Source organism: Tauraco erythrolophus, chromosome 18, assembly GCF_009769465.1.
Source record: "Tauraco erythrolophus isolate bTauEry1 chromosome 18, bTauEry1.pri, whole genome shotgun sequence".
NCBI classification, from domain to species: Eukaryota; Metazoa; Chordata; class Aves; order Musophagiformes; family Musophagidae; genus Tauraco; species Tauraco erythrolophus.
Genome location: NC_141482.1, coordinates 13,973,378 through 13,997,271, shown reverse-complemented (window position 1 = coordinate 13,997,271; position 23,894 = coordinate 13,973,378). Strand labels below are relative to the sequence as shown.

Here is a 23,894-nt window from a genome sequence, read left to right as displayed (position 1 = left end):
TTATTGCTGGTAATTTCCATATTGTCCCTATAAAAAAAAAAAAAGAGAAATAAAAATGTTGGAGAACAAAATATCAGGAGTTTACAAACAGCGAGTTAGACAATTTCTTTTGGTCTGTGAATTTTCAAAGACCCACTGAAGTACCACCTACATCAAATGATCAGATAGATTTATATGTGGAGCTAACAGCTACATCTGCTTTTTCACAGCAGGGATTTCAACAGTTTACCTGCTCGTAGCCATAGGGCCTCTGCTGCTGAGCGGATGGGCCTGTCTGAGAAGCTCTGTAACTGCCATATTGCTGCCCCTGTCCCTGTTGGTAGCTGGAATACTGTGAGGAGGCTCCTTGTGCAGGACCTGAGAAGACAGTGAAATCTCTTAGTAAGGCTTGTTTTGCTGGGGGAGTTCTGATGGTTGACATAATGTGAAAACATGACAGTAACAAAGTCAGCTCTGCGAGTATGAACTGCAGACCTCCCCTCTAGCTTCACACTAGAAAGCATCAATACTAATAGTGATGTAGTTGCAGCAGTGTAAACCTCAGGTTTTAAACTTTGCTCATAAAATTTCATATACTTTTAAAGTGATTTGCCTCTCTGAAATCTGTCTTGGTACAGCTCAATTACCTATGTGCAGGTTACCTGGCCTTTACTTTAGTAACAATTGCACATTTCATAGAATGGTTTGGGTTGGAAGGGACCTCAAAGATCATCCAGCTCCAACCACCCTGCCATGGGCAGGGACACCCTCCACTACAGGTTGCTCAAAGCCTCATCCAACCTGGCCTTGAACACTTCCAGGGATGGGGCATCCACAACTTCTCTGGGCAACCTGTGCCAGTGCCTCACCACCCTCTGAGTGAAAAATTTCTTCCTTATATCCAATCTAAATCTACCCTCTTTAATCTGGGTATTATTTATAAAGAGAAGAATTTATCTTCCTCTTTAATCTGGCTATGCCACCATAAGCGCTGCAAACCAAGCAGAACCTAAGAAATCTCTTGCATGTAGAGATGCTTTCAAAAAACACTTAAATCAGACACACAGCTGCGTAGGGATATTGATTTCCTTTTATTTGGGACTGTATATTCTGCATACAGACTGCTACGTGCACTTACTTTTTAGCATTATTGCTGGATTTTTATGAAAAGGAATCTTTAAAAAGAGGGGGCCAGATTTTAACATCATAAACTGAATTTTGGGCTTCATTTCACAGATGATGTCTGGTTTGAGTAGTCCAAACTATATACTAGTAGTGCAGAGTCAGGTGTTAATAATTTAATTAACTTCTTAGGCATGTAGGTTCTATTTCATGGTTACATTTCTAAAACGGACTGGTGTTTATCTCAACATCAATTTATCAAGTTTGGTTAACTTTGCCAGATCAAGGTCAAGTACGATCACATTTGGAACATGCACCAGCAATCGTTTGCCTTGAAGCTAGTATTTAGATTATTCCAATCTCTCCGGCCCCTGTTCTTGTACTAAATAACCTGAAATGTTTTCTTTCTCCCAAAGACTGAGGATACATACAAGCTGCCTCCAATCAGTCAGAAAATTCAAAGACAGCCATCAAACTCGGATTCGTTTGATGGCAGCGGGGAGATCTGTCACTGGTGACCTGAAGGGTACAAAAGCCCTGCACCAAGGTAGCTCCATCTTCAAAGCACTTTCACTTTTTTCCTTTCGCCTCAGTCCCTCACCAAGGAATATAATCCACGTGATGTTGCAAGAAATCTAAGTGAGGGAGTAGTGATTCTCTGGACTGTTGATATCATTTTTTCACATCAGCTGCAGAACTATTAGGTGTGTAAGAGGCCTGAGAGCCCAGGCAGTCACCTCCTGCCAACACTCACCACGAAGCCAACGTGAGGCAAAAAGTGTCATTTCTAACTTTCCTTCAGAAGAGAGAGGGATTCAGGATGCTAACATAAGAATGTGGAATGCAGTGCTGTACTAATGTATGGGAATGCCCAGAATCCCTTCTCGAGCTGTGCTCTTTGGCTAGTTTTGGTATGTGGATGTCCAAGGTTAATCAAGGAAAGAGGTTACAGCATGTTTTAGCTTAGGAATGGAGGCGTCAGGATGAAGTATTGCAAACACTTGACCCGTCAGTGGCAGTGTTCTTACCGTATCCTTGCTGTTGTCCTGGGTAACTTTGTTGATTTGGGTATTGCTGCTGGGAATATGTTTGCTGCTGTGCAGCTCCCTGTTGGTATCCTGCCTGCTGCTGGCTATACTGAGAATTTCCTAAAGAGGGAAAAATTGAAATAGTTTGGTTATAGATGAGGCAGGTGTTTCACTGTGCATGCAAATCACAAGGAAAACAAAGGTCTAAGGAGCCCTGGTCTGGAACTCTTAGACAAATCCCCTTTTCAGAAACAGGCGATTGCATTTTGCCAATCAGGATGTTCATTTCCTCAGTGATTTTTAGTTCTTTTGAACAGCAGAGTTGTTTATTTATACACATCACTAAACAAACCAATCCTGTTCCCCAAAGGATTCTTTTTATCCCAAGAAGTGTTTCAGAAGGAAAACACAGTCACAAAGATAAGGGTGCCAGGGTAAATAGCCAGTTTCTCAAGAAGCCCTCCCACTGTGTTTTCTTCCCGATAATGATGCTTATTCCTAGATCCCAGAAAGACCAGTTAGTTGTCACTGGTAGTTTTTGAAATACCTATGATGGAAATTCCATTTGCAGTATCCTGAAACAACAAAATGAAGGGAAACTATACAGACTCCGTTGCTTTTCCTAAATGCCACCTCGCTGTATCATAATTAAGTTAACATTTTGCAGTTAATTTCGAGCTCAGATATCTTAATAGCATCGGTGAATTTTCTGACGTGTGGACATGTTGAGGGTTTTTTAGTGGTAGAATTGCAAACTCATAGTATTGGTGATTTTCAAAGATTAGTTTCATTTAACCCATTGTTTTTCACAATTTCTAAGGTGAATTAAGTAAGATTAAAAAAAACCCAACCTGTTCCTGAAATTAACCAGTAGGCTTTCTTACTTTAGAGAAATTTCCATTTATGGCTACCATTTTTTCCAGCTCTGAACCCCATTTCTAACTGCAGCACATTAGTTTACCTTTGTCAGCACAGCCTTTTACAGCCATTTTTATTTGCATTATACAAAATGTGGTTAAACGGTTTTATAAGAGTGGAAGATACTCATATGCTGACAGTCTTTTCTGCGAAAAAAGTTCAATATCCATAGCTATAATTCCACGTGGCTCAGCTGCAACCGAGGATCATTTTTCTAAGGAGTACAAGGCTACGCAGGAGTCATTAGTGATCCCACCAGGCTGCAGAGCGGGACTGCCTCACAATACAGTTATGGACATGATACGGTGCATACAATTTGATATAGCCTTGGTATAAAAATTGCTAGACATCACTAAATTCAACTTCCTGGACGCTCCTTAAGTTACAGCTAAGTAGCAGTTAGTGATGCAGAAATTGCAAGTCAAATTTTACATTTTCATAAGCATTTCATTAGTATTTTAGGGGATCAGAGCTTTGGTTTACAAAGATTGCAAATATATTTTCCTACCTCCTTCATAATAGTGTTGTGTAGAGTCATCAAATGACCTGTCATAGCTCTGCTCAGTATAGGATGACTGCTGATAGGCATAATCCCCATGTCCTACAAGGAATTGCAGAGATTTATCAGACACTATAGATACATTGTTAGACAATATATTACGAAGCTGCTTATGCACAAGGATGAGGCTAAAAGGAAATACAGACCGCTTGGATAAGAGGTCAAATACACGGCAAGGAAAGTCACACCTGTGCATAAACCTCTTGCATTTACTAATCAAACCTTGGCTTCGTGCTCTTTTTGAAGCAGTTTGGATAGCAGGATGCACTGATGTGTGTGTCTGTGGACCGGGCTCCCACAGCCTGGGATTGGAATTTTCTAGCGTTTTCATTGGAAATGAACCGTAATGGGTTTGCTACGTCCTTGGACATGGCAGCCATGCTGCTCTACACTTCAGCAGGATTACAGTGACTACAGCGCAGAGGAATTACCATCTGGATAGTATTGCTGATTCATAGGTTCTGAGGAGCCTTGTCCATGGCTGTACTGTTCGCTGTAATATTCTTCCTGACCCATGTACTGCTGCGAGGAACCTGCAAGGCAAAGACAAGAGAGAGCAAACTGAACCCATGGACTCCTGAGGGGTGTTTTTATCTTATTTGATTTTTTTTAAGAAAACAGTGTTTACATCTGGGTAAGTAAACAAGCTATGTACGTTGAGAGCACTTTCAAAGATGTTTTGCTCACTAGAAAAAGGAAATAAATCTGTACTCTCAGAAAATCCGGTTGAAATTAAAATTACGCAATGGTCAGCAACATGTCCGAAACCCCCTCCCTTCTATGGCAACACCGAAAGTAACGGCTACATTTCATCTACTGATCTGAGTTATTAGCAAGCACAGGAATGTATTCCATGCTCAAGAACACAGTCAGAATTAAATCTATTTTAATTAATGTATTAAATTGTTTCTTAGCAAAATTCAGTTTTTGTTAGAATCAGTCTAGCAGCTTTATTACCTCTTAGAACTTTTTCCAGAGAGGTCTTAGAGCATGGTAGTTATCCTCTGGTGTTTTCTTTTCCTTGGCCTAATTTTTCTTACTAATTGCTGGCAAACTATATCTTCTTTGCAGAAATGTGTTCCGTGTTAACTGTGCCATGTTATAGCTGATCCAATACCATTTCAAAGAACTGAAAAGATTCCCAGTGGCTTGAGTGAGCTGTATCTCAAATTGTTCATCTTTTCTTTAGAGATATATGATCCCTTTTAGACAGAATTATTTTCTAAACGCCTGAAATAATTAAATAGATAAATCTTGAAAATAGATTAAAATTAATCTGATTAATCCCAACACAAGAAGGACAGGGAGCTGCTGGAGCGGGTCCAGAGGAGGCCACGAAGATGATCCGAGGGCTGGAGCACCTCTGTATGGAGACAGGCTGAGAGAGTTGGGGCTGTTCAGCCTGGAGAAGAGAAGGCTCCGGGGTGATCTTATAGCAGCCTTCCAGTACCTAAAGGGGCTACAGGAAAGCTGGAGAGGGACTTTTTCCAAGGGTGTGTAGTGATAGGACAAGGGGAAATGGCTTTAAATTGAAAGAGGGGAGATTTAGATTGGATATAAGGAAGAAATTTTTCACTCAGAGGGTGGTGAGGCACTGGCACAGGTTGCCCAGAGAAGTTGTGGCTGCCCCATCCCTGGAAGTGTTCAAGGCCAGGCTGGATGAGGCTTTGGGCAACCTGGTGTAGTGGAAGGTGTCCCTGCCCATGGCAGGGTGGTTGGAACTGGATGATCTTTGAGGTCCCTTCCAACCCAAACCATTCTGTGATTCTGTGATTCTATGATTGTCACGATACTTCCACCATTTGAGATTTCCTCTGTTCCCAGATGGGATTCCCTATTCATAAATGTGACTTGGAAACTCTGATGACTTACCTACCCCACAGGACGGATTGAGTATCATCAATCTAATAATAACTGTATCAATAGTCTAATCAGATTTTACCTTGCTGTGAAGCTCTGTAGGGGCCCATGGGTCGCTGGCCCATCATGCTGTTGCCCTGGTTGCTCTGGCTCATCATGGCGATGGAGGACTGCCCCTGGTAATGCTGGCTCCCTCCTTGCGCCGAGTTGTAATGTGACGTTGCTGCTTGCTGGTGCATCATGGAGACTACAACGCACACGTAAAACACTGTTTTCTAAAAGGATGTGACAGTTCTCTCCCTAGTCTCTTTGGAAGCAAGTTAAAACCTCCAACTAACATGCATCCTGGTCATTCTGTGAATTTTCCACAGGGGGAGATGTTTTCCTACCGCATGTATTCAACTCTTCTGCACTGTAATCCAGAAAGGATGTTATTCCATGGTCAGTTCTTTCCATTTGCTTCAGTCAGACATTTAAAACTACATCTAGCCTTGATTATTATTAGCTTATTCAAAAGGATGCAATCATTACTACAGTAGGATTAAAGAAAGAAATAAGAACTGATGCTTGTTCCTCTCTACCTCTTGACTAATTCGTTGCTGCATTTCTTTTCTAGTCAACTCTTTCTTCTACTTCCATCCTATTATACACCTGACAATTATGCAGTTTAAATACACTGACATTCTAGGATTTATTTGATCCCTAAATTTCATATTGTCAGAAAGAATTCTTAAGCATTGGACATCCCGTTCAATATTCAGTAGCAAACATTTTTACAAATAAGATATTAATTCTGAATTGTCTCCTAGTCTATGTCCTGCAAGCTGTGCAAAGCATCAGTAACAAAAATGGGATAGTAACATACAAACAGTAAACGTGTAACACTCTTTGGGAGGCTTTTCCAGCTAGGATAAGGTGCTCCTCAGATCCCTCCCACAGTTGTGGGACTTGCTGCCAGGGGCTATCAGACAGTGCTGCTGCACTTCACGCCGACCCTCTCTCCCCCAACTCATTGCTAACCACAGCGAGTCGGTGTAAGTCAGAGCAGGTCTGAAACGGTTCCGACTCACACTGCTGCCCGACACCCTGAAATTCAGAGATGTTTTAAAGCTGTCTTTTCCTGTCTACAGAAAATATTCACAGAGCAAATTCATGTGTGGTAAACCTCTGAGGTCACTGAAAAGTCAAGCTGGCCCAGAAGGAGGAAGAGGGAGTTTACCTGGATTAGACTGCATGTTGATGTTTGTTCGAGAGACATAATTGCCTATTGACCCCTGGCCTTGCATGGGCACATTCTGAGATGCAGGCACTGTATGGCTATAACCAGGCCCAGTTCCATGACTGCTGACAGTCATACTCAGAGAGGTCGTGGGCATAGTGTTCTGGCCTGACTGCTGCATAGACACGTGATTAGGACCTAGAAAAATTAAAGAGAGCAACAAGAAAATCTGTGCTATTATTGGCAACGTACAGTGAGCATTAAAGCCCTCACGGCCTTTCTAAAATACTTTATGATGAGGCAAAATGAAACAAAAAAAAAATCCTCATTATTAAAATTCCCTGTTATCTACAGACAAATTAAAACTGCCTGCTGCACAGCTGGAGTGACCCTCCTCTTCCCAGCAGCCAAATCCAGGCAGTACAGAACCGCAGACAGGAAGAACAAAACCAGCAGCAATGCCCTACAACCAGTTCCTCTCAGGCAGCACAGTTAACAAATGCCGGTCATTTCAGATACTTCAGAAAATACATGGACCCTGGAAACATCCCAGCCTTCTGAAATTTGTCCTTTCCTTCCTCCTGTCCTGCTGTTGTCTCCTCTTCCCCTTCACACAGGCGCTGACAATGGGAGGGCTCAGGAGAGGCTGAGAAACACTTTGCACATCCCTGCATCTGTTTGGTTCCTCCGTACCGACTGACCTTCTCAGCCGGGGCTTAAGAGGTACCAAGGGACCCTCTCCTCACAGCACAAGCCCGTCTCTCCCTTTCCTGAAATTTGACCGGAAGTACCCCAGATTTTTGGAAACTAATTTTTCCAAGTCACCATAATAATCCCTGTTGTTACGGTACTCCCTTTCCAACATCACTGTATGTAATTATCAGACTGCTCCAATTATATCCTGGGTTTGAGAGGATCATCCTGCTTACCTGGCAGTATGCTTGTTTTTTTAAATTCTATTGCAGTTGCGTAACTAAAATTGGGGAGAATCTGGTCCTTATTTTTTGTTGTTTGTTGCTGTAAATACTTTTATGAATGAGGTTTGGAAAGTTGTTTTCATTGTGTATTGTTACGATCTACATTGTGACAATATGTCTTGTTGTAAGTTAATTTAGGTAGAATGGAAGACATGCGGAATCCTTAGAAGAGACAGAATTATGCTGATGTTTAGATAACAATATTTTAATTCACAGTTATTAAGTGTATCTACAGCCTCTGAAAAATGTGTCTAATTCTCTTAGCATAAACCTCATTAATTACTCTTAATGGTATTTATAGACATCAAAACGAGAAAATTTGCTGGAGATTATTCTGTTTTTCTCTGAAGGAGAGAGGCAAGCAGCATTTTCAACAGGAGATAAAGAGAACCAGCTCTGCTGAAATCAGTGGAGCCAGGTCAGTATACGTTTTGCTCCAGTTCTTGTACGTCTTGTAAAGCTGCTACTTCTACTTGTGCAACACAAGACCACGTGGTGCTGGAATGGAGTTAGCAAGTGTGAGATGGAGTAAAGCAAGTGTTGGTAAACCTTGCCCTATTTCCATGGGAAAACTTAGAGAATCTTGGCCTTTTAAAGAAGGGAAAAAAAAAAAAAAAAAAGGTTTGGCTAAATTGTGATTCTAAGGGAAAATATGAAAGCATGACCAAAAGTGTTTAAAGAAAACCACTAAACCAATAAGATAAACAGAAAGCATTGAATCTCTTTCATACTTTCATGAATCTAAGGCAGTTGGGTTTTCCTTTGAAAGGCCTCACTCCTGATTTCTGAAGAGTGAAAATTCTCGGTCGGGCCCAATTCTGCCCAGAGGCAGCTGAGTTCCACTGGTTGGTTTACTGAGTCTAATGGGTTTCTCTGCAGGGCTACGGTGTGAAGAATCGCTGACTTGTGGATGGTGGATTACTTGAAATCTCAGTGGGTTGTTTTTTAACTTGTCCCCATCAACAGAATTGTCATTACAGCTGACCTTTCCTGCCACTGTGGAGAGTTCCCATGTACGTAGAGAGTTACCTCGTTACTGTCCTGCAGAGGTGATTTCTGTAAAGTCCTGACTGAGCACAACAAAGAATAAAATGGAGTGGCTTCTATATCTAGCACTAAATTACAATAAGAAATGAGAGTGGGGGAGTGGCAAATAAGAAAAAACAGCAATAATAACACTGAGAATGTAGATTCTTACTAACACAAAACAATAATACTTATACTAGGTGATAATCTTTTCAAAAAGAAGGCCCAGATAAATTTAGTAAGTTCACTTCACAAGTTGTAACTCTTCAAAGTAGGTACCTCATCCATTAGTTTAAAAGGTACTATCAGCTTGACCACAAATAGATTTTTAAACAGTCAAAAGTAATTTCATGGCTGGCATCTGCTTTTGAGTTCCCCTGCAAAGGTCTGTGATTTTACAATCAGATATTCCTATTTATAGACACCATTTTCTCTCTGTGTCACTCCAGGAAAGACCCAGAGAAACAAGAACTGACTAAATAACTATGAATTACAAAATAAATAAACAGATTATTCATACTAAAAAATGCATAGAGAAAAAAAATTGTCTTTCAATTAGTTTCTCTTTAGTTGCACGAACAAAAGAAACAAATAGACAAAGTATATTATGTTATTCATACGAAGTGTCTGTGCAAACTCTTTGGCTATGTCGTACAATCTCTGCAGGCTTCTGTAGAGGACAAAGACTGATGCAACACCAAATTATCTTTAAGAAAGCGTTGTCTACTGGAAGGTCTTTGCAATCTAAAGGCTTGGTTGTGGGGCTAGTCATGCAAGCAATTCCATTCTACCCTGGCCAACCCCACCACCTTCAAGAGAAAAATCCTACAATATATATTTTTTCTTACTAAAAACTTGGATGTGTCTTTACTTGGTGATTTTCATTATGCATTTTTAAAAAAATGTTTTTAATTTCCGTTACAGAAATTCTAAGCAGACTGGAGTCCTTGCAGAAGCCAACATCATTACTGACTGTAGCCATTTTGTGATGATTTCAGCATGTGCCTGAAATCCTCCTATGCCTGAAAGGTGAGTTAGGAGAGGTCTTTTACAGCTCTGCAAGTATATTCTGCATTAATGATGTTGTTGCCAAGCAACAGCAAAGCAGCACAAAGGGGACTGAGGCTCACCGTTGCTAATCTGACTCTGCATGAGGGAGGAAGGAGGAAGGCCCGTCCCAATCGCATCGCTGAGATTGCTCTGTGAATGGAGAGACTGGCTGGATGCACTCTGAGTCATTCCTCCCGGGCCCAAGTTGATGTTTTGCGTTGGTGGCTGCGAACAACAAGGAGGAGAAGCAAATTTTTGGTTAGGTTTTAATTAGAAAAATAATAACCTCCAAATTAGCCTGGCTATGACTAAAAACTGCCTCAACTAAACATGTGCTTCCTTCACTTTTTGGGCTTGCTGCATAAACCTTTGTTCGTTTGACTGCGACGTGTGAATGACATTCAGCACGATACAGAGAAGCCAGCAGGCAACACAGTGAAGATCTTAAAATTGTCCTTGTAACAGAGTCTGGCTTCCGTGCCCGTTCTTCCGTACTTCCATGAATTTCATTTTGTGCTGTCAGAACGTAACTGCTGAGGGGATATGGATATGCATTAGCAAAGACGATACACGAGCGTGCTGACAAATTGACCTTTGGCGAGCATAAAGCTGTGCTGTATTTTGTGTTATGTGGGATGCCTCCCAAATCAATCCATTTACCAAGAATAACACAATGTTTACAGACAAACCAATGGCCAAATACCAAATTAGATTTTTGACATAAAATAGTGGCATTTTTTTCCTGAGTAAAGAATATAGATAGAATATAAAGAATACAGTACGAATAGGTAAAAAACAACAAAACTGGGACAAACAGAGCCTGTTCAGCGCCGTACCACTGCACCATTTATAGAACATAGAACTTGAGCTACAGAGATTAACACGAATGTCCCAAAGAATATGTTCTAAACACAGTAAAAGCAGCTTTTGATTGTTTAGTGGTCTACTTGACCGCTTCAAAACTTTGAGTTAGAAAAATACTAAAATATGGTTTATTGACAGTGATCAGTAACAGAATCAAAGACCATTTCCCTCTGGCATAGTAAATGTATCTGATGGTAGCACTGGTACTTACAGCAGGAAGCAAGGACTGCATATTCTGGTTAGAATCTGCTATTGTTGCCAAGTAAACCAGGTTTCTGTGCAGGATTTGTTGGTATCTACAGGATAAGAAGTAAAGCTCATTTGGAAAGGGTTAGCAATACAGAAAATTTCAAACCTTTCTCATTCTTTTTTTGCTATTTACAAATGATTAGTTTAAAGTTACATTAGCCTACTTTTCATCTGTCATAATAAATAGTAACGACCTGTATCTGTGTTGTCACGCTTTTCATCAAGGATCAGTGTCTTCAACACTTCTTTTATAAATCGGTAAACCTGGGGGAAGGGAGAGGTAAACTACACTCTCCTTGGAAAGCACCTTGAGTGAACTGTGAAGGTGGAACCTCAGCCTTTGAGTACTGACACCTGGGCTGCTACTCTAACAATTACCCACTTTTTCTTCTTCTGTTTAACAAGAGTCCTAGTAGCAACGAAATTCCAGAACTCCAAAAACCAAAACCTGTTTGCCTTGCCAGCAAGCTGAGAAGAACAGGATTTTTTTCAAGAGTGCTCTAACTGGAGTGTTTACTCAAGTAAGCACCACCAGAACCATTCATGCTTCTTCACAGTTCTCGATGAACTGGAAAAGCTCCTAACACAGAACAGGAGGGCATCCAAAAGCAAACTAACAGCTGTGCTGCTGAGCCAAGTGAGGAGTCAAACTTCTGGAAACAAGGAGCGTTCCAGGAAGGCAGGAGAAAATGCTTTTTTAGCATGAGTTTTCTTCTGATAAGAGGAAAATGGGTGGGGAGGGGTAAAAGTGGCAAAAAAATTAGGCCAGAACGGTGACATGACTTTTCAGCACAAGTATCTTTTTTTGTACAGTTTTTTGGAAAGCACAGCTTTCTGAGTTTGACCCCATAACTTGACCTTTCATGGGGCAGACTGGCTATTCTTCCTGACTGAAATTTAACCCCCTAAAGTTTATAACAGCATTTTGCTTTCAAGATTAGGAAAGTGAGCAGTGACACAAACTCGTATGTCTACATGCATATTGTTTTAGCCACAGATAACCACATTGCTGAGCCTTAACATTTAATTACTTTCTGATGAAAACGTGTTATTAACTTTGTACCTGATTCTACTTTTATTTAATGAATCTGCATAGAACAAGTGGTCCATTAACCTTAAGTGTTTATTTTAATAAATATGATTATTATTACAATAAATGTGATTTATTATTACAATAAACAATCTGTTGGAAATATTGGAAATACTCAAATACTTTGGGGGAAAAAAAAGATCTCTGTCCCAAGAACAATATACATGTCTTAATACAAGTGGATCTAAAAATAAAATAGTCCAAGTTTTTTCTCAGTGATCAATGAATAGAACTGTTCATAGGACTATTCTTGAGAAAAAGTACACCAAAAATTTCTAACATTCTCCAAAACTCGTAATACTCACTGAGTACATTCTGCCGTTTTCCCCTTGCTCTGATAATCCATAATACATTGTATTAGGTGGTGATTTTCATCTAGCATCTGCATAAAAGAAATAGGATCAAAACACGTTACTACGCGAATCGTATTAAAGTCCTGTGTTTTGTGACACTCCGCACTCACCCTTCTTGGCAGCGGGTGGTGCACTTTTGCTGCCTTGGGCTATTACAACGTACCTACACATCACTTTATTGAGCCACAAGATTGTGCTTTTCATATAATTCATTTATGCAGAGTTATTTTTAAATTAGTGAGTTGAAATACCCAACACAGAAGAATTCATGGACTTATGTTTTTCACTCCTTAAATGGCAGGCAGATTTTTTTACACTGAAGAAGGAAAACATTTTTTCTATTAAATACCTCTGCCTCACTCAAAAATATCACTCCACCCTTTCCAAAACTTCAGAAACTTTTCAGATTTTACTAACATGCCTACTTTCAAATAAGAAATAATACTTTCAAACAATTTAAACCTTGTTTTCGTGCACGGGACTAGCATGTGCAGGCTACTGAACCTGACAAGGTCTAAAACTTGCATTTACTGGATCTACTGAAACCACATTTAAGAGAGTTACATCCCAATATGTCCTTTGGAGTAGTTCAGTTCTAATACAGGGAGGACTTAAAATGAAAACACAGAGTAATTATATATCCATTAATTTCTGTATATCAGTTGCTGCTACCTTAGCTTCACTCAAAAAATTCCAGTGACTGACTTGTTCCAAGGAAATTGGGGCTGCTGGACAAAATTACCACTGGCTTTTATTGAATGGACTTATAATGCAATTAAAAGCTTTAAATATCCTTTGATTTGTTTTAACATTTCAAATACAGTAGTTTGTCTCTTTCCCCCAGCTTTCTTGGGAATGTGACAAGCTTTCTGCAGGTGAACGAACGGAAAAATAACATCAGTATTTGCAAATTTAGAGTTGCCTGTGGCAAAAACTCACCACATCATACAGTTTGTAGGTACCACTGCTATTCCGTGCTGGCAAGATTGGGCCTTTGAACCCCTGTGTCATCAGGACAGAAGGACTCTTGAGGAAAGAATAACCTTTTTTCCTATGAAAAATGTGGATTAATGCCTGCAGATTTGTGTTCAAACAAATCCTTGACACATGCAGGTGCAAACAAAGGGATAGATCATAAGAAAATGAGCAGAAGAGTCTTTCTGATGCCCTTGCAATCTCGCTAGTCAGTCCCTTAGAGAACTCGGCTTCTGCTTCTCGCTGGGAATTTACAAGTTGGTCTTCACTTTGCTGGACACCCTTGTCCATCTCCGGCTCCGACTGCTGGAGCTCGCCGTGATCCCGTGTAGCTCCCGACAGCGAGGGCCGGCGGCACAGAGGCGCTGCTGCGGCCGGCCACAGCAGGTGGGCTGGCAGCTCCCGAATGCCGACAGGGAACGTCAGGTCTGTGCCAGTCAAGAATCCATGTTCCTGCACGCGTGCCTGTGCTCGCATGGCAACCCGGGCGCAGCGCGTCATGCTAAGAGAAAATACTCCTGCCTGACGCACAGTGCAGCTCTTTGTTTCATGCTCTGGACTCGTTGCTGTACAGAATTTTCACATGTGTCAGTGGAAATTCTGTAGAGTCAGCAAAGAAAGTAAACCTGTCATTTGCAGTTTCCGTATCGGAAATCACTGCCAACATTGTCACAGTCAGTTACGAGATGTATTCAGCAGCAGGAGTCCAAGCAATATCACAGACATCTGCATCAGAAAAGGGCTACGCTTCTACAACTACCTGAAGAATATTTTGCTTACTGAAATCAGGAACAGCTCTTTTCCTAACTTACTAAGGAAAAAGGACTGAGTTCTCATCCCCATCACACAGAAGAAATTCAAGTTTACTGCCCTGCAAATGCTATTTGATGAACTATTTTAAAGCACCACCATCACTGCTGTCTTTTCAAAAGCTCTAACTTCCTCCACGTGAAATCTATTCTAGAATAGTTGGTCCTGGAATAATAACAGCTTTGACAGACTATCAAAACCGAGTTAATAAATAAAAATAAGCCGCTTATATATATTACAAATACAAATAAGAATAATTTTCAATGAAATTGGTACGTTCTAAAAGACTCACTTTACTGAGGACTTTTTGAGTTCCAGCACCTGCTCCTTCTCTCACTGCCCCATTTCTATACTTGACTGTAAAGCCCACCCAGCCACTGTGCCCGCACGTCTCTTCCTCAGCATCACCCCTTGTCAACAAGAAAATCACTGCCCAGCACCGCTGAACAGTCCTGAAGTAACATTCCAGCAAACGTACCTGAGATGGGAAGTGTTTCACACATTATTGGGAAAGAAATAATGTTTTGAAGCTTCCATGAAGTTCATGAAGATGCAAAAAGGAAAGGGCTTGGAAATCAAACTGACGATACTTTGGCTGCCCTTTGTCTCTGGATACAGTCATGGTTTTAAGTACAAACTATCAGAATTATGAAGTTCTTTAAACTCAAACCAATGTGGACATTAGAGAAAAACTTAGCCACTGAGTCTGAAATATTTTCATATTTAAAATTAAGTGGTTCACAATACTACACGTGCAGCAAGACGTGTAGTACAAGACAATACTACACAAAATGGGATCAGCTTGCAAATAGTCTCCTGAGATTCAAGTCACCTCTTCAGTCGTTCTCACACCAGTTTGTTCTGTCCTAGTCTCTATTCTGTCACAGTCTTCCACTGGGGGATTTTTTTCCTTAGAAGTCATGAACTGGCACCAGACAGTGGTTTGGCTGCAGAGCCCCCTGATGATGGGTTAACGGCTGTACCAGCAATGGCACTTCTCCAGCGGCCGCTACGAGTGGACCACGTAGAACACACACACACACACACACACACACACACACAGAGCTCACTTCCACCGCACGACACAACTCCGCGTAAACAAGACACCTGCATGGTGGGAACACGCAAAAAAAGACGGGAAAACATCCATGTTCTTTACTGACACTTCCAGCCTCTCCCTCACCGCCTCTGCAGGAGAAGGGGTGTCAGGCGTGTGTGCATCCCTGCCCTCAATCCTGCCGAACAGGAAACAATAACTTCCCAAGTGGGAACCCTCTGCCTTGGCCGCCACACGAGACCCGTGCGGAGATCTCCTCTCCAGAGAAAACCTTCCGAAACCTTTGTTTGTCATTAAACGTCAATAAACACAACACAAGTAATGATAATAGAATATGAAAAATCCCGGTGCTTGGTGCTCCCTCTACCTTCTGAGAGAGTAAAATTCTGCATCTCAATACAAAAGAAAACCCTTGCAAATTCCATATTTTATTTTAATTCATTTTTGAGGTTGGGTTTTTTATTTGGGCCAGAAGCTGACATGCCATCAGAAATCAATCATATATTTGCAGATTTTATTGCCATTTCCCAATTTCTTATTGGCAGCTTTTTTCCCCTTTGCGAGCAGCGGAGAACATGCCATCCCAATTTTATTCCCCGAGTCCTTCTCTCGCTCTCTCTTTGCGGTGATCTGAACACCTTTGCTTTGTTCCTCCTCCTCCTCCTCCTCCTTCCCCCACCTCTTCTCTCCAGCTGTCCATCTCTGCAGCCCTCGCAAATTCCCTAGTTTTCCTGATCGCCCTAGGAATAAGCCTCCTTCCTCAGCTACAAGAGCACGGAGGGAATAAATGTCTAAAATTGTCTGGATAAAAGCATGCTTTTTTACCTTCTGGATAGTTTGCTGGGTGACCTCCCCTTTGCCTCTTGGGCGAGCAGAAGCAAAGGCGACCGACATGGTGGGTTTTTTTTTTTACGGGTCTACAGTATATCGGTTCCCGGCTCTAATAATATTGTTATTATCTGGCTGCTACCGCCGTGCCAGGCTCTCCGCAGTGCCCGGGGAGGGGAGCCGCGCAGATGGTACGATCTGCGCCCCGCAATGAGCCATGGGCGCCGCACCGCCGGCCGCCGCGCACCGCCCTCGCCCCGCCGCCCGCGCCGCCGGCTCGGGGCGGGGAGGCGGCGGCGGCGAGGCGGGCAGGGGGCGGGAGGCGGCCACCGCCGCCGCCGCCGCCGCCTCCTCCCCGCCCGCCGCACATGGTGCGTCCCTGCCGCTGGGCTTCCTGTCGCAGAGCGCGGCGGCTCCCTGCCTCCGCCAGCCGCCGCCAGCTGCGCCAACTGCGTAGAGCGGCCGCCGTGTACGCCAAGTGCGCCAGCGCGGGGAAGCGGCCGCCTACGCCGGATGCGTAACGCGGGCTCCGTACGCCAAGAGCGTAGATGAGGCCCCGCCTCCCGCCCCTCCGCGCCGGGCTTTCGGGTGCAGCGTACGGAGTTGGCGCAGGGGGCGCCGTCGGCGTGCCGCCGGAATGGCGCGCGGCTCCGGAAGCGGCGGGCGGGGGGCGGAGGGATGAGTGTGCTGTTTTGAGGGAGGCGGCTGGTTCCGGCCCCGCGGGGACGCACGGGCGGCAGCCATGAGCTACGACCGGGCTATCACCGTCTTCTCCCCGGACGGGCACCTCTTCCAGGTGGAGTACGCCCAGGAGGCGGTGAAGAAGGGCTCCACCGCGGTGAGTGAGCGAGCGAGCGCGGCGCGGGGGGCGGCCGCGGGAGGCCCGCAGCGGGGCCTGCCCCTCGCCGCGGCACGAGTGGAGCCGGGCTGCGGGGACGGGCGCTGCGCCCCGGCGCGGGCCGCTGGAAGCGTGACCGGCTTCCAGAGGGGAGCCCTGGGGCCGCCCGGGCTGAACGGTGGGTTTGCAGCTGCCTTAAAAATCAGTTTTCTTCGGAGCGGCAGGCGGGCTGTCCGTGCAGCTCTGTCTCTGCCAGGCCTTTCCTGTGGGATTTTTGGGGGAATGTCGGCGGGTTCGTGCACTGAGGCGCTGAGCGTGAGGCCCGGTGCAGGCCGGCGGCCCCGGGCGGGCGGTACCGCCCCTCGGGAGCCGCGATCCTCCGGGTCGTTATTCCAGTGCACGTTCCCAGCGAACTGGGAAGCGTGTCAGTAAAGGCGTGTGGAGGTGACTTTCAGGCTCACAGCTTCCCGTTGTCCCAGGCTTTTCCTCGTTTAATGTTTTTTTTTTTCCATTTAAGGGGGGGAAAAAAATGTATTAATTCCTAAATAACAAAATACCTGGAAGAAAATTTACTCTTAGTGGGAATAACTGTAGCAAGAGTTAGTGCTGAATAGATTCTTCCCCCCCCACCCCCCCCCGGAATGAAAAATACTGTAAAAGTGGAGCTAATATCTAATATAATCTGCCTCGGTCTTGTCTCCTGTTGAGTAGTTGGTTGAGTTTAATGTTTTTGGAAGCATCTGTGACATGCTAGTGGCAGGCCCACCATGCAAGAAGAAAAGATTCTCGTCACCCTATGAGGAGCAGTGGGAATGAGTGTGGAAGAATCACGGAACAATTTGGGTTGGAAGGGTCCTCAAAGATCATCCAGTTCCAACCCCCCTGCCATGGGCAGGGACACCCTCCACTACACCAGGTTGCTCAAAGCCTCATCCCACCTGGCCTTGAACACTTCCAGGGATGGGGCAGCCACAGCTTCTCTAGGGAACCTGTGCCAGTGCCTCACCACCCTCTGAGTGAAAAATTTCTTCCTTAGATCTAATCTAAATCTGCCCTTTTTCAGTTTAAAGCCATTGCCCCATGTCCTATCACTACCTACCCTTGTCAAAAGTAAAAAAAAAAAAAAGTCAACAGTTGTTTGAGTTTTTTTTTCTCCCTGATGGAGAAAAGGGTGGATGAACTACTTAAGGATATGGTTTAATGGGAGATTAGGTATGGTTGGACTGGATGATCTCTAAGGTCTTTTCCAACCTTGAAATCTATGATGGTGGAAAGGATAGATTCAAAGATATTCAAAGTATGAATTAGGACATTAAGGCAGAGAGCTACTGACAGGCTGCTCGTAGGTTTTACTTGATCTACTCAATGTTTTGAGTTCTGTTGTGAGCAGTAACAGTGGAATAGTGGCAGTGTTAGTTTTGTTGTTGATCCTGCTTCTGTGGCTGGGGAAACACTGATGCTGGTCTTGGGGAGAGCTGGGGAAAACACACTTGGTAAGAGGAATGGGAACGTATTCCTTGGGAGCCACACACATTTAAATTGGAATAAGCTGATTATGAAACTGCACCCTGGAATCCAATGTGACTCATTACATCAGTCCTTTCTCCGGGTTGTGGCAATAGGAAACACAAAACTTCAAGTCGAGACACTATTTACAGTGTGTGGAGTTTGTGTCTGTTTGTTTTTTCCTACTCATGTCAGTGAAGTCTGCAACTACTAGGTTTTTTTGGGCCTAGCTTAACCTTTTTTTCCTTCTTCTTTTAATGTGTTGAAGGTTGGAGTAAGAGGGAAGGACATCGTTGTTCTTGGTGTGGAGAAGAAGTCTGTGGCAAAACTTCAGGATGAAAGAACCGTACGGAAGATCTGTGCTCTCGATGACAATGTCTGCATGGCTTTTGCAGGTACGTGATCCCGTCAGGGTTTTCGGCAGTTGTTGGAGCACCTTTGGGTATGTTTATGGATTCTGAGAACATAAGATGCTTAGCATGACTGGCTGGGGACTGTGGAGAGAGAGTATATTTCCACAGTTGCTTAGTCTTTTTTAGAGAAGAGTACCCTACTGTATGGATAAGTAGAGAGAGAGTGCACCAGTGATCTAATGAGAGGAAATACTTGTTGAAGTTACCAAGGTCCTCTAGGTCTAATGGGAGGATGAAGACTGAGAACTGATGTGTCATTAGCACAGATACATAGTGTTTAAGTGTAGATTTTTAAATTTTTAGGTGTCTATTTAATATATTGTATGTATTTAAAAGTAAATATTCAAAATTTTATGTATTATATATAAAAATCCATATTATTAATACGTATCACAGAGCTATAAGAGAGATTTGGCAGTTGTGGGCACCTTTTCCCACACGCATCAAGCCGAAAGAGCTGAATTTTGCAGTTTTGCATAAAACAAATAAAAATCTCCTCTATTCTAGTTCAAAAGACTCCTCCTGAATAAACAGCTCTGGATTTGAAACATAAATATCCCAGTTCCACGTTCTTCCTGTTCCAAATGCCTTAATCTCCATCGTTCAAAGTTTAAACAGGAGGGATGAATGTTAAAAAAAACTGGTGTAGATGGAGAGGAAATTTATTTCAGAAGGTTTCTCCTCTCTTTGTGTCAGTGTTACTGGTGCCAGTTGAGGGGAGATCTGATTTAACTGGCAAAAATAATGGCTTTTAGATGTGGTGTGCAGGAGTGAGGGGCTCAGCCACTTCTGCTGCCTTGTGTCCAAGCTAAGGGTTGTGATACGTGCAGGTGGGTTCTCGAGCTCGAAGAAAAGTTCTCTAATAGAAACGAGGCTGTCAGCTGAAAATTATGGCATAAACTAAAAAGAAAAAGAAGAAACAAATTTCTTTTAATTTTTTTTTTTCAAAGAGTCATACTCGTTTTTGTCAACTAACACCATACTGCTGTAGCCTCATCAACTGGACGAGATTCGCTGTGCTGGTGAAGCTGGTTTATAGTTAGGGGACTGCGTAAGAAATAAAAGCAACGCGTGTGAGAGTTGAGATTGCTTTGCTAATTTGCTGTTAGATGGAATGCTGTCAGTAATATTCCGATGACCTCGTTCAGAATTCCATGTGTTACCTAACTCAACAAACATGCAAGCTGTAAACTGAATCCTCTGCTTATTTTGGTACATCGCCTTCTTTCTGTTGCCTTACAAACAGTATTCTTGCTCACCAAACCTCAGAAAGTGTGGTCTCTCCTTTGCTTTCCTCATTGCTGTTGGCACTGACCTTGACCCCGACCCTGACCTAGTCTTGGGGCAAGACTGATGGTTTTATTTGCGCGTCCGGTACGAAGCACGACTCTGAGAACACGCCGTCGTTTCAGGGCTGACAGCCGATGCCAGAATAGTGATAAACAGAGCTCGTGTGGAGTGTCAGAGCCACAGGCTCACGGTGGAGGATCCCGTCACCGTGGAGTACATCACGCGTTACATTGCCAGTCTGAAACAGGTACGTTGGGCTGCCCAGAGGTGGTAAAACACACCCCGACCCACGGCGCTTCAGACCAGGCGCGTAAAAGGTCTGTCCTGGCCTTGTTCTGCCCAGCTGGTCAGAGCCAGTGTGACCAAACACAGCGCGGGTGTTTGTCGGAGCAGGATGTAGTAATAGAAAAGGAGGATTGATTACTCTTTGGTTTTTTTCCAAAGGTGAAGAAATTAATTAGTACTTGTGAGGACTGCGTAACTACCTTTGCGATGCCATCAGGGACACTCTGCTCATCTACAGCTCTAAATCACTCTCCTAACAGTGGTGCTGTGTTTTTGTCAAAACATCTTCATGGCTCCTGTTCCTTCTCCCTCCTGCTAAGTCATTGCAGGGAGGAGTAAGAGGGGAGCAAAGCAGTGCAGTACTTCATGTATTTTACAGTTGATATTCATGAATTAGTGTCAAAATATACCCAACTGCTTTCTGTGATAAAATTGTTCATTTGCCAGTGTATTAAACTGATTTTCAGCAGCTAGGGGGGATTAGAAGAAGTCTAATTTACTTACACGCTGACACGTTTTAGTGTAGTGATGATGATAATAGTGATTCCTGCAATAATCACCAGTCTGCCAGAGCAGAACACCACTTCCCAAAGTTTCACTCTGTTCCTTTACAGTAATCTGACATTTGTGCCTTTTGTTGTGGCACATTCTTGATTTCTCTGTTACAAGCCATGGCGCTCACACAGTATTCCTGCAGCGATGATGCTGCTGGTGCCAGGTCTCCCTGACCGTGGGCGCTTCTGGTGCGTGACGTGGCGGTGACTTTGCAGGAGGTCTGGGAACATGGGCTTTCCTGTCACCTGCTCATCGCCACGGAGGGTTCCGGGCTTCCGAATGGAGTCGTTGCAAATCATTGGTGAAAACTGACCTTATGGTCAGGTGTTGTCATCTTCTTTTTTGGCTTCCTAAGCGTTCTGTCAAAGCAGAGCGTTACACCTGGGCTTGCAGCAGACTTGGCTGTCAGCACCACCCAGCCAAGGGAGATTCTTCCTGGTAGCCCTGATCACGCAGCCAGCTCAGTGGGTGTTAGAATGGGTTGAACAATCACCACCACTGACCTGCCCTGCTTATGGCCTTCCGTGAGACACAGAATCCTGACTTTAACAGGTAGATTGGTAAGAGAGCCCACGCAGAGTATTTCTGGTGCCTCTTCTGGTTGTAACTTTTACACTCTACACTCTCTGCTCTAAAAACGTTTCTAGAACTGCTTCTGAAATCAGTGTCTCTTCTTTCTGACCAGAGATACACACAGAGCAACGGGCGCAGACCTTTTGGTATCTCTGCCCTCATCGTGGGGTTTGACTTTGATGGAACTCCCCGGCTGTACCAGACCGATCCCTCTGGTACATACCACGCTTGGAAGGTGAGTTGATTCTCTCTCTTGTGGAGAAGTAGGAAATATTTGTGAGTTAACGTCTCCTTTAAAGAGAGACTGGTGTAGAAAGGGAGATCTGACTGGCCAGATGGTGCTGGCTCACAGCTGTGAAAATCCTTAATGATCAAATTTTCTGAGAATGGCAGTCTGCAGTTCAGCTTTACTTGGGAAATCTTGTCCTGTTTTCCAAAAGAATGCCTGTGCCTGACGACTGTCTTTTGGTGTGACATTTGGGCAGTAACATGTTCAGTCTCCTGAAAAACACATGGTAATCACAAAATGGTTTTAGATTATGTAATTGCACAACTCATATTTCCTGCTTATTCTGTAAAAGAAATCTTTTCTAAACTTCTATTTGTTGTCTTTTTCCCCACAATGTTTCCAGGCTAATGCCATTGGCAGAGGAGCCAAATCCGTGCGTGAATTTCTGGAGAAAAACTATACTGATGAAGCCATCGAGACAGATGATTTAACTATTAAACTTGTCATCAAGGCTCTTCTTGAGGTGGGTCTGTTTCAAATCCCTTGGGTGACTTCTTGCTGCGCAGCTGGGTGAACTTGATGTGAGTGCCTGTACTGTCCTGTGACATGCACAAGGATTTTCTGTAACAGGATCTGTGAAAACTGTTGTAGGCCATACGTGTGGGATGGGCGTGAAATTCAAGGTTCAGAATATTGCAGGTAGCAGTTTCTGTAGCTTGGCTTACCTGGAAAAACTTCCTAGCAGTTCTCTGGGGAGGAAAACAGACTTCAGCTCTGGATGTTAAAACAAAGGCACCAAAGATGTGCTAAACCATATGTAAAATGTTTTCCTATTTTTTTTTTTTAATTGAAGTTTAAGATACAGAAAATACTAAAAGTCAAATGGTGGAAATGAGGTGTTCTTCACCAGCCACTGAGTGCATGGATGCCAGAAGACCCTTAGTTTTTGGGTTACACTACTACTGGAGTCCAGAGCTTAGAGCTAATGAGCAAAACACTCCCTGTCCCTATCTCTTCCCCTTTTAAGAGGACCCGAAAGGGGGGTGTTAGAGTTAATTAGTGGCCACGCTCCTAATGGGACATCCAACTCTTGTTAAGGTGGTGCAGTCCGGTGGGAAGAACATCGAGTTGGCTGTGATGAGGCGAGAACAGCCACTGAAGGTAAGGTCTTTGTTTTGCTTTCCTCCCTTCTGTAGCCAGTTTCTCTGCTACTGTCCTTGTTGATCTGAGTTAACTTCCAGCCCTTAATCTCACATTCTGTCCGGGCAAGTACTTCTGTTGATTGTTAGTGGCCAAGGAATGTTGTTGTGTCTGCACAAGGTATCTGTGTCTGGGTAAATGCCCTTTAACTTCCCATGCCAGAACTGGAACTGCTTAGGTAGAAGCCTCTCAGTTGGTTTAGTATCTTGAGGGTCATCTGTGCTTCTGTTTTAGATCCTAAACCCTGAAGAAATTGAGAAGTATGTTGCTGAAATTGAAAAAGAAAAGGAAGAGAATGAAAAGAAAAAACAGAAGAAGACATCATGATGAATGAAATTCAACTGCTTAGCTGCTGCTTTTTAATTCAAGTGATGGGTTATTCTGTATAGACAAGGTGTAGGCATTCCACTTATACTGTGCCCCTCTTGAGACCTACAATAAACCTACTGATTTTTTTTTAAACTGTTATTTTAAAAAAAGTCTGTCTGTTCCTTGGGTTTTAATTACCTAGGATTATTTGGTTGGCTACAAAATAGCAGTAGTGACCCATTAAAGGACAAAGACTTTGCATTTTTTTCCTTGGACACTTCACTTTGTTTAATGATTGTTTCCCACAGTCTGAGTTGTCAGCTTATTATTTTTTTTTTTTTCTAAGCAGTCTCAAGGGTATGTTATGGCCTCAACAGAATGCGACTGATATGGAATTATGCTTCCAGTTTAAGTGGCCAGATCTGGACATCAGCCTTGCAGCATACTGTGACAGCAGGTGTTGGGTTTGTGTCTGGAGGACAGCGCAGGGCTGGTGGGGGTCCTGTTTTGGGAACTGCCTGCTGCAGGCACTGTCACAGCAGAGGCACATGGCTTGGAGCTTACATTGACTGTGCAGGATTCACCTGGTTGAGAATGGAGCATGGCTGCTGTGGTTGCCCACCAGAGGTTTATAGACCAGTGGCTTCCCAGTGCTCAGAATAACTGCAAAGAATGTTAACGTGTAACACAGTTAAACCACAAAGCTCTAGTCCAGTATCTCCTCTTGTAGTT

At 43.4% G+C, this 23,894-nt stretch overlaps 2 protein-coding genes across 3 annotated transcripts; one reads left to right on the top strand and one right to left on the bottom strand.

Moving 5' to 3' along the window:
- On the bottom strand, nt 1-16,030 carry SS18L1 (SS18L1 subunit of BAF chromatin remodeling complex). Its single transcript, XM_009979276.2, has 11 exons — nt 15,962-16,030; nt 12,247-12,323; nt 10,814-10,898; nt 9,819-9,963; nt 6,686-6,883; nt 5,549-5,713; nt 4,038-4,139; nt 3,556-3,648; nt 2,130-2,249; nt 230-357; nt 1-27 (listed from the first exon to the last, which is right to left on the bottom strand). Exons 1-11 carry the CDS (start codon nt 16,028-16,030, stop codon nt 1-3), a joined length of 1,209 nt encoding a protein of 402 aa, XP_009977578.1.
- A 619-nt stretch (nt 16,031-16,649) lies between these two features.
- PSMA7 (proteasome 20S subunit alpha 7) lies at nt 16,650-23,315 on the top strand. 2 transcript variants are annotated; one of them, XM_086622665.1, is made up of 7 exons: nt 16,650-16,802; nt 18,577-18,703; nt 20,134-20,258; nt 21,537-21,659; nt 22,057-22,176; nt 22,752-22,814; nt 23,088-23,315. In XM_086622665.1, the coding sequence occupies exons 1-7, from the start codon at nt 16,707-16,709 to the stop codon at nt 23,178-23,180; spliced, it is 747 nt and encodes a 248-aa protein (XP_086478791.1). In that variant the 5' UTR covers nt 16,650-16,706; the 3' UTR covers nt 23,181-23,315. The 2 variants fall into 2 exon arrangements, with proteins under 2 accessions (XP_086478791.1, XP_086478792.1); XM_086622666.1 differs by having other exon boundaries at nt 20,116-20,258.
- Nucleotides 23,316-23,894: the final 579 nt, after the last annotated feature.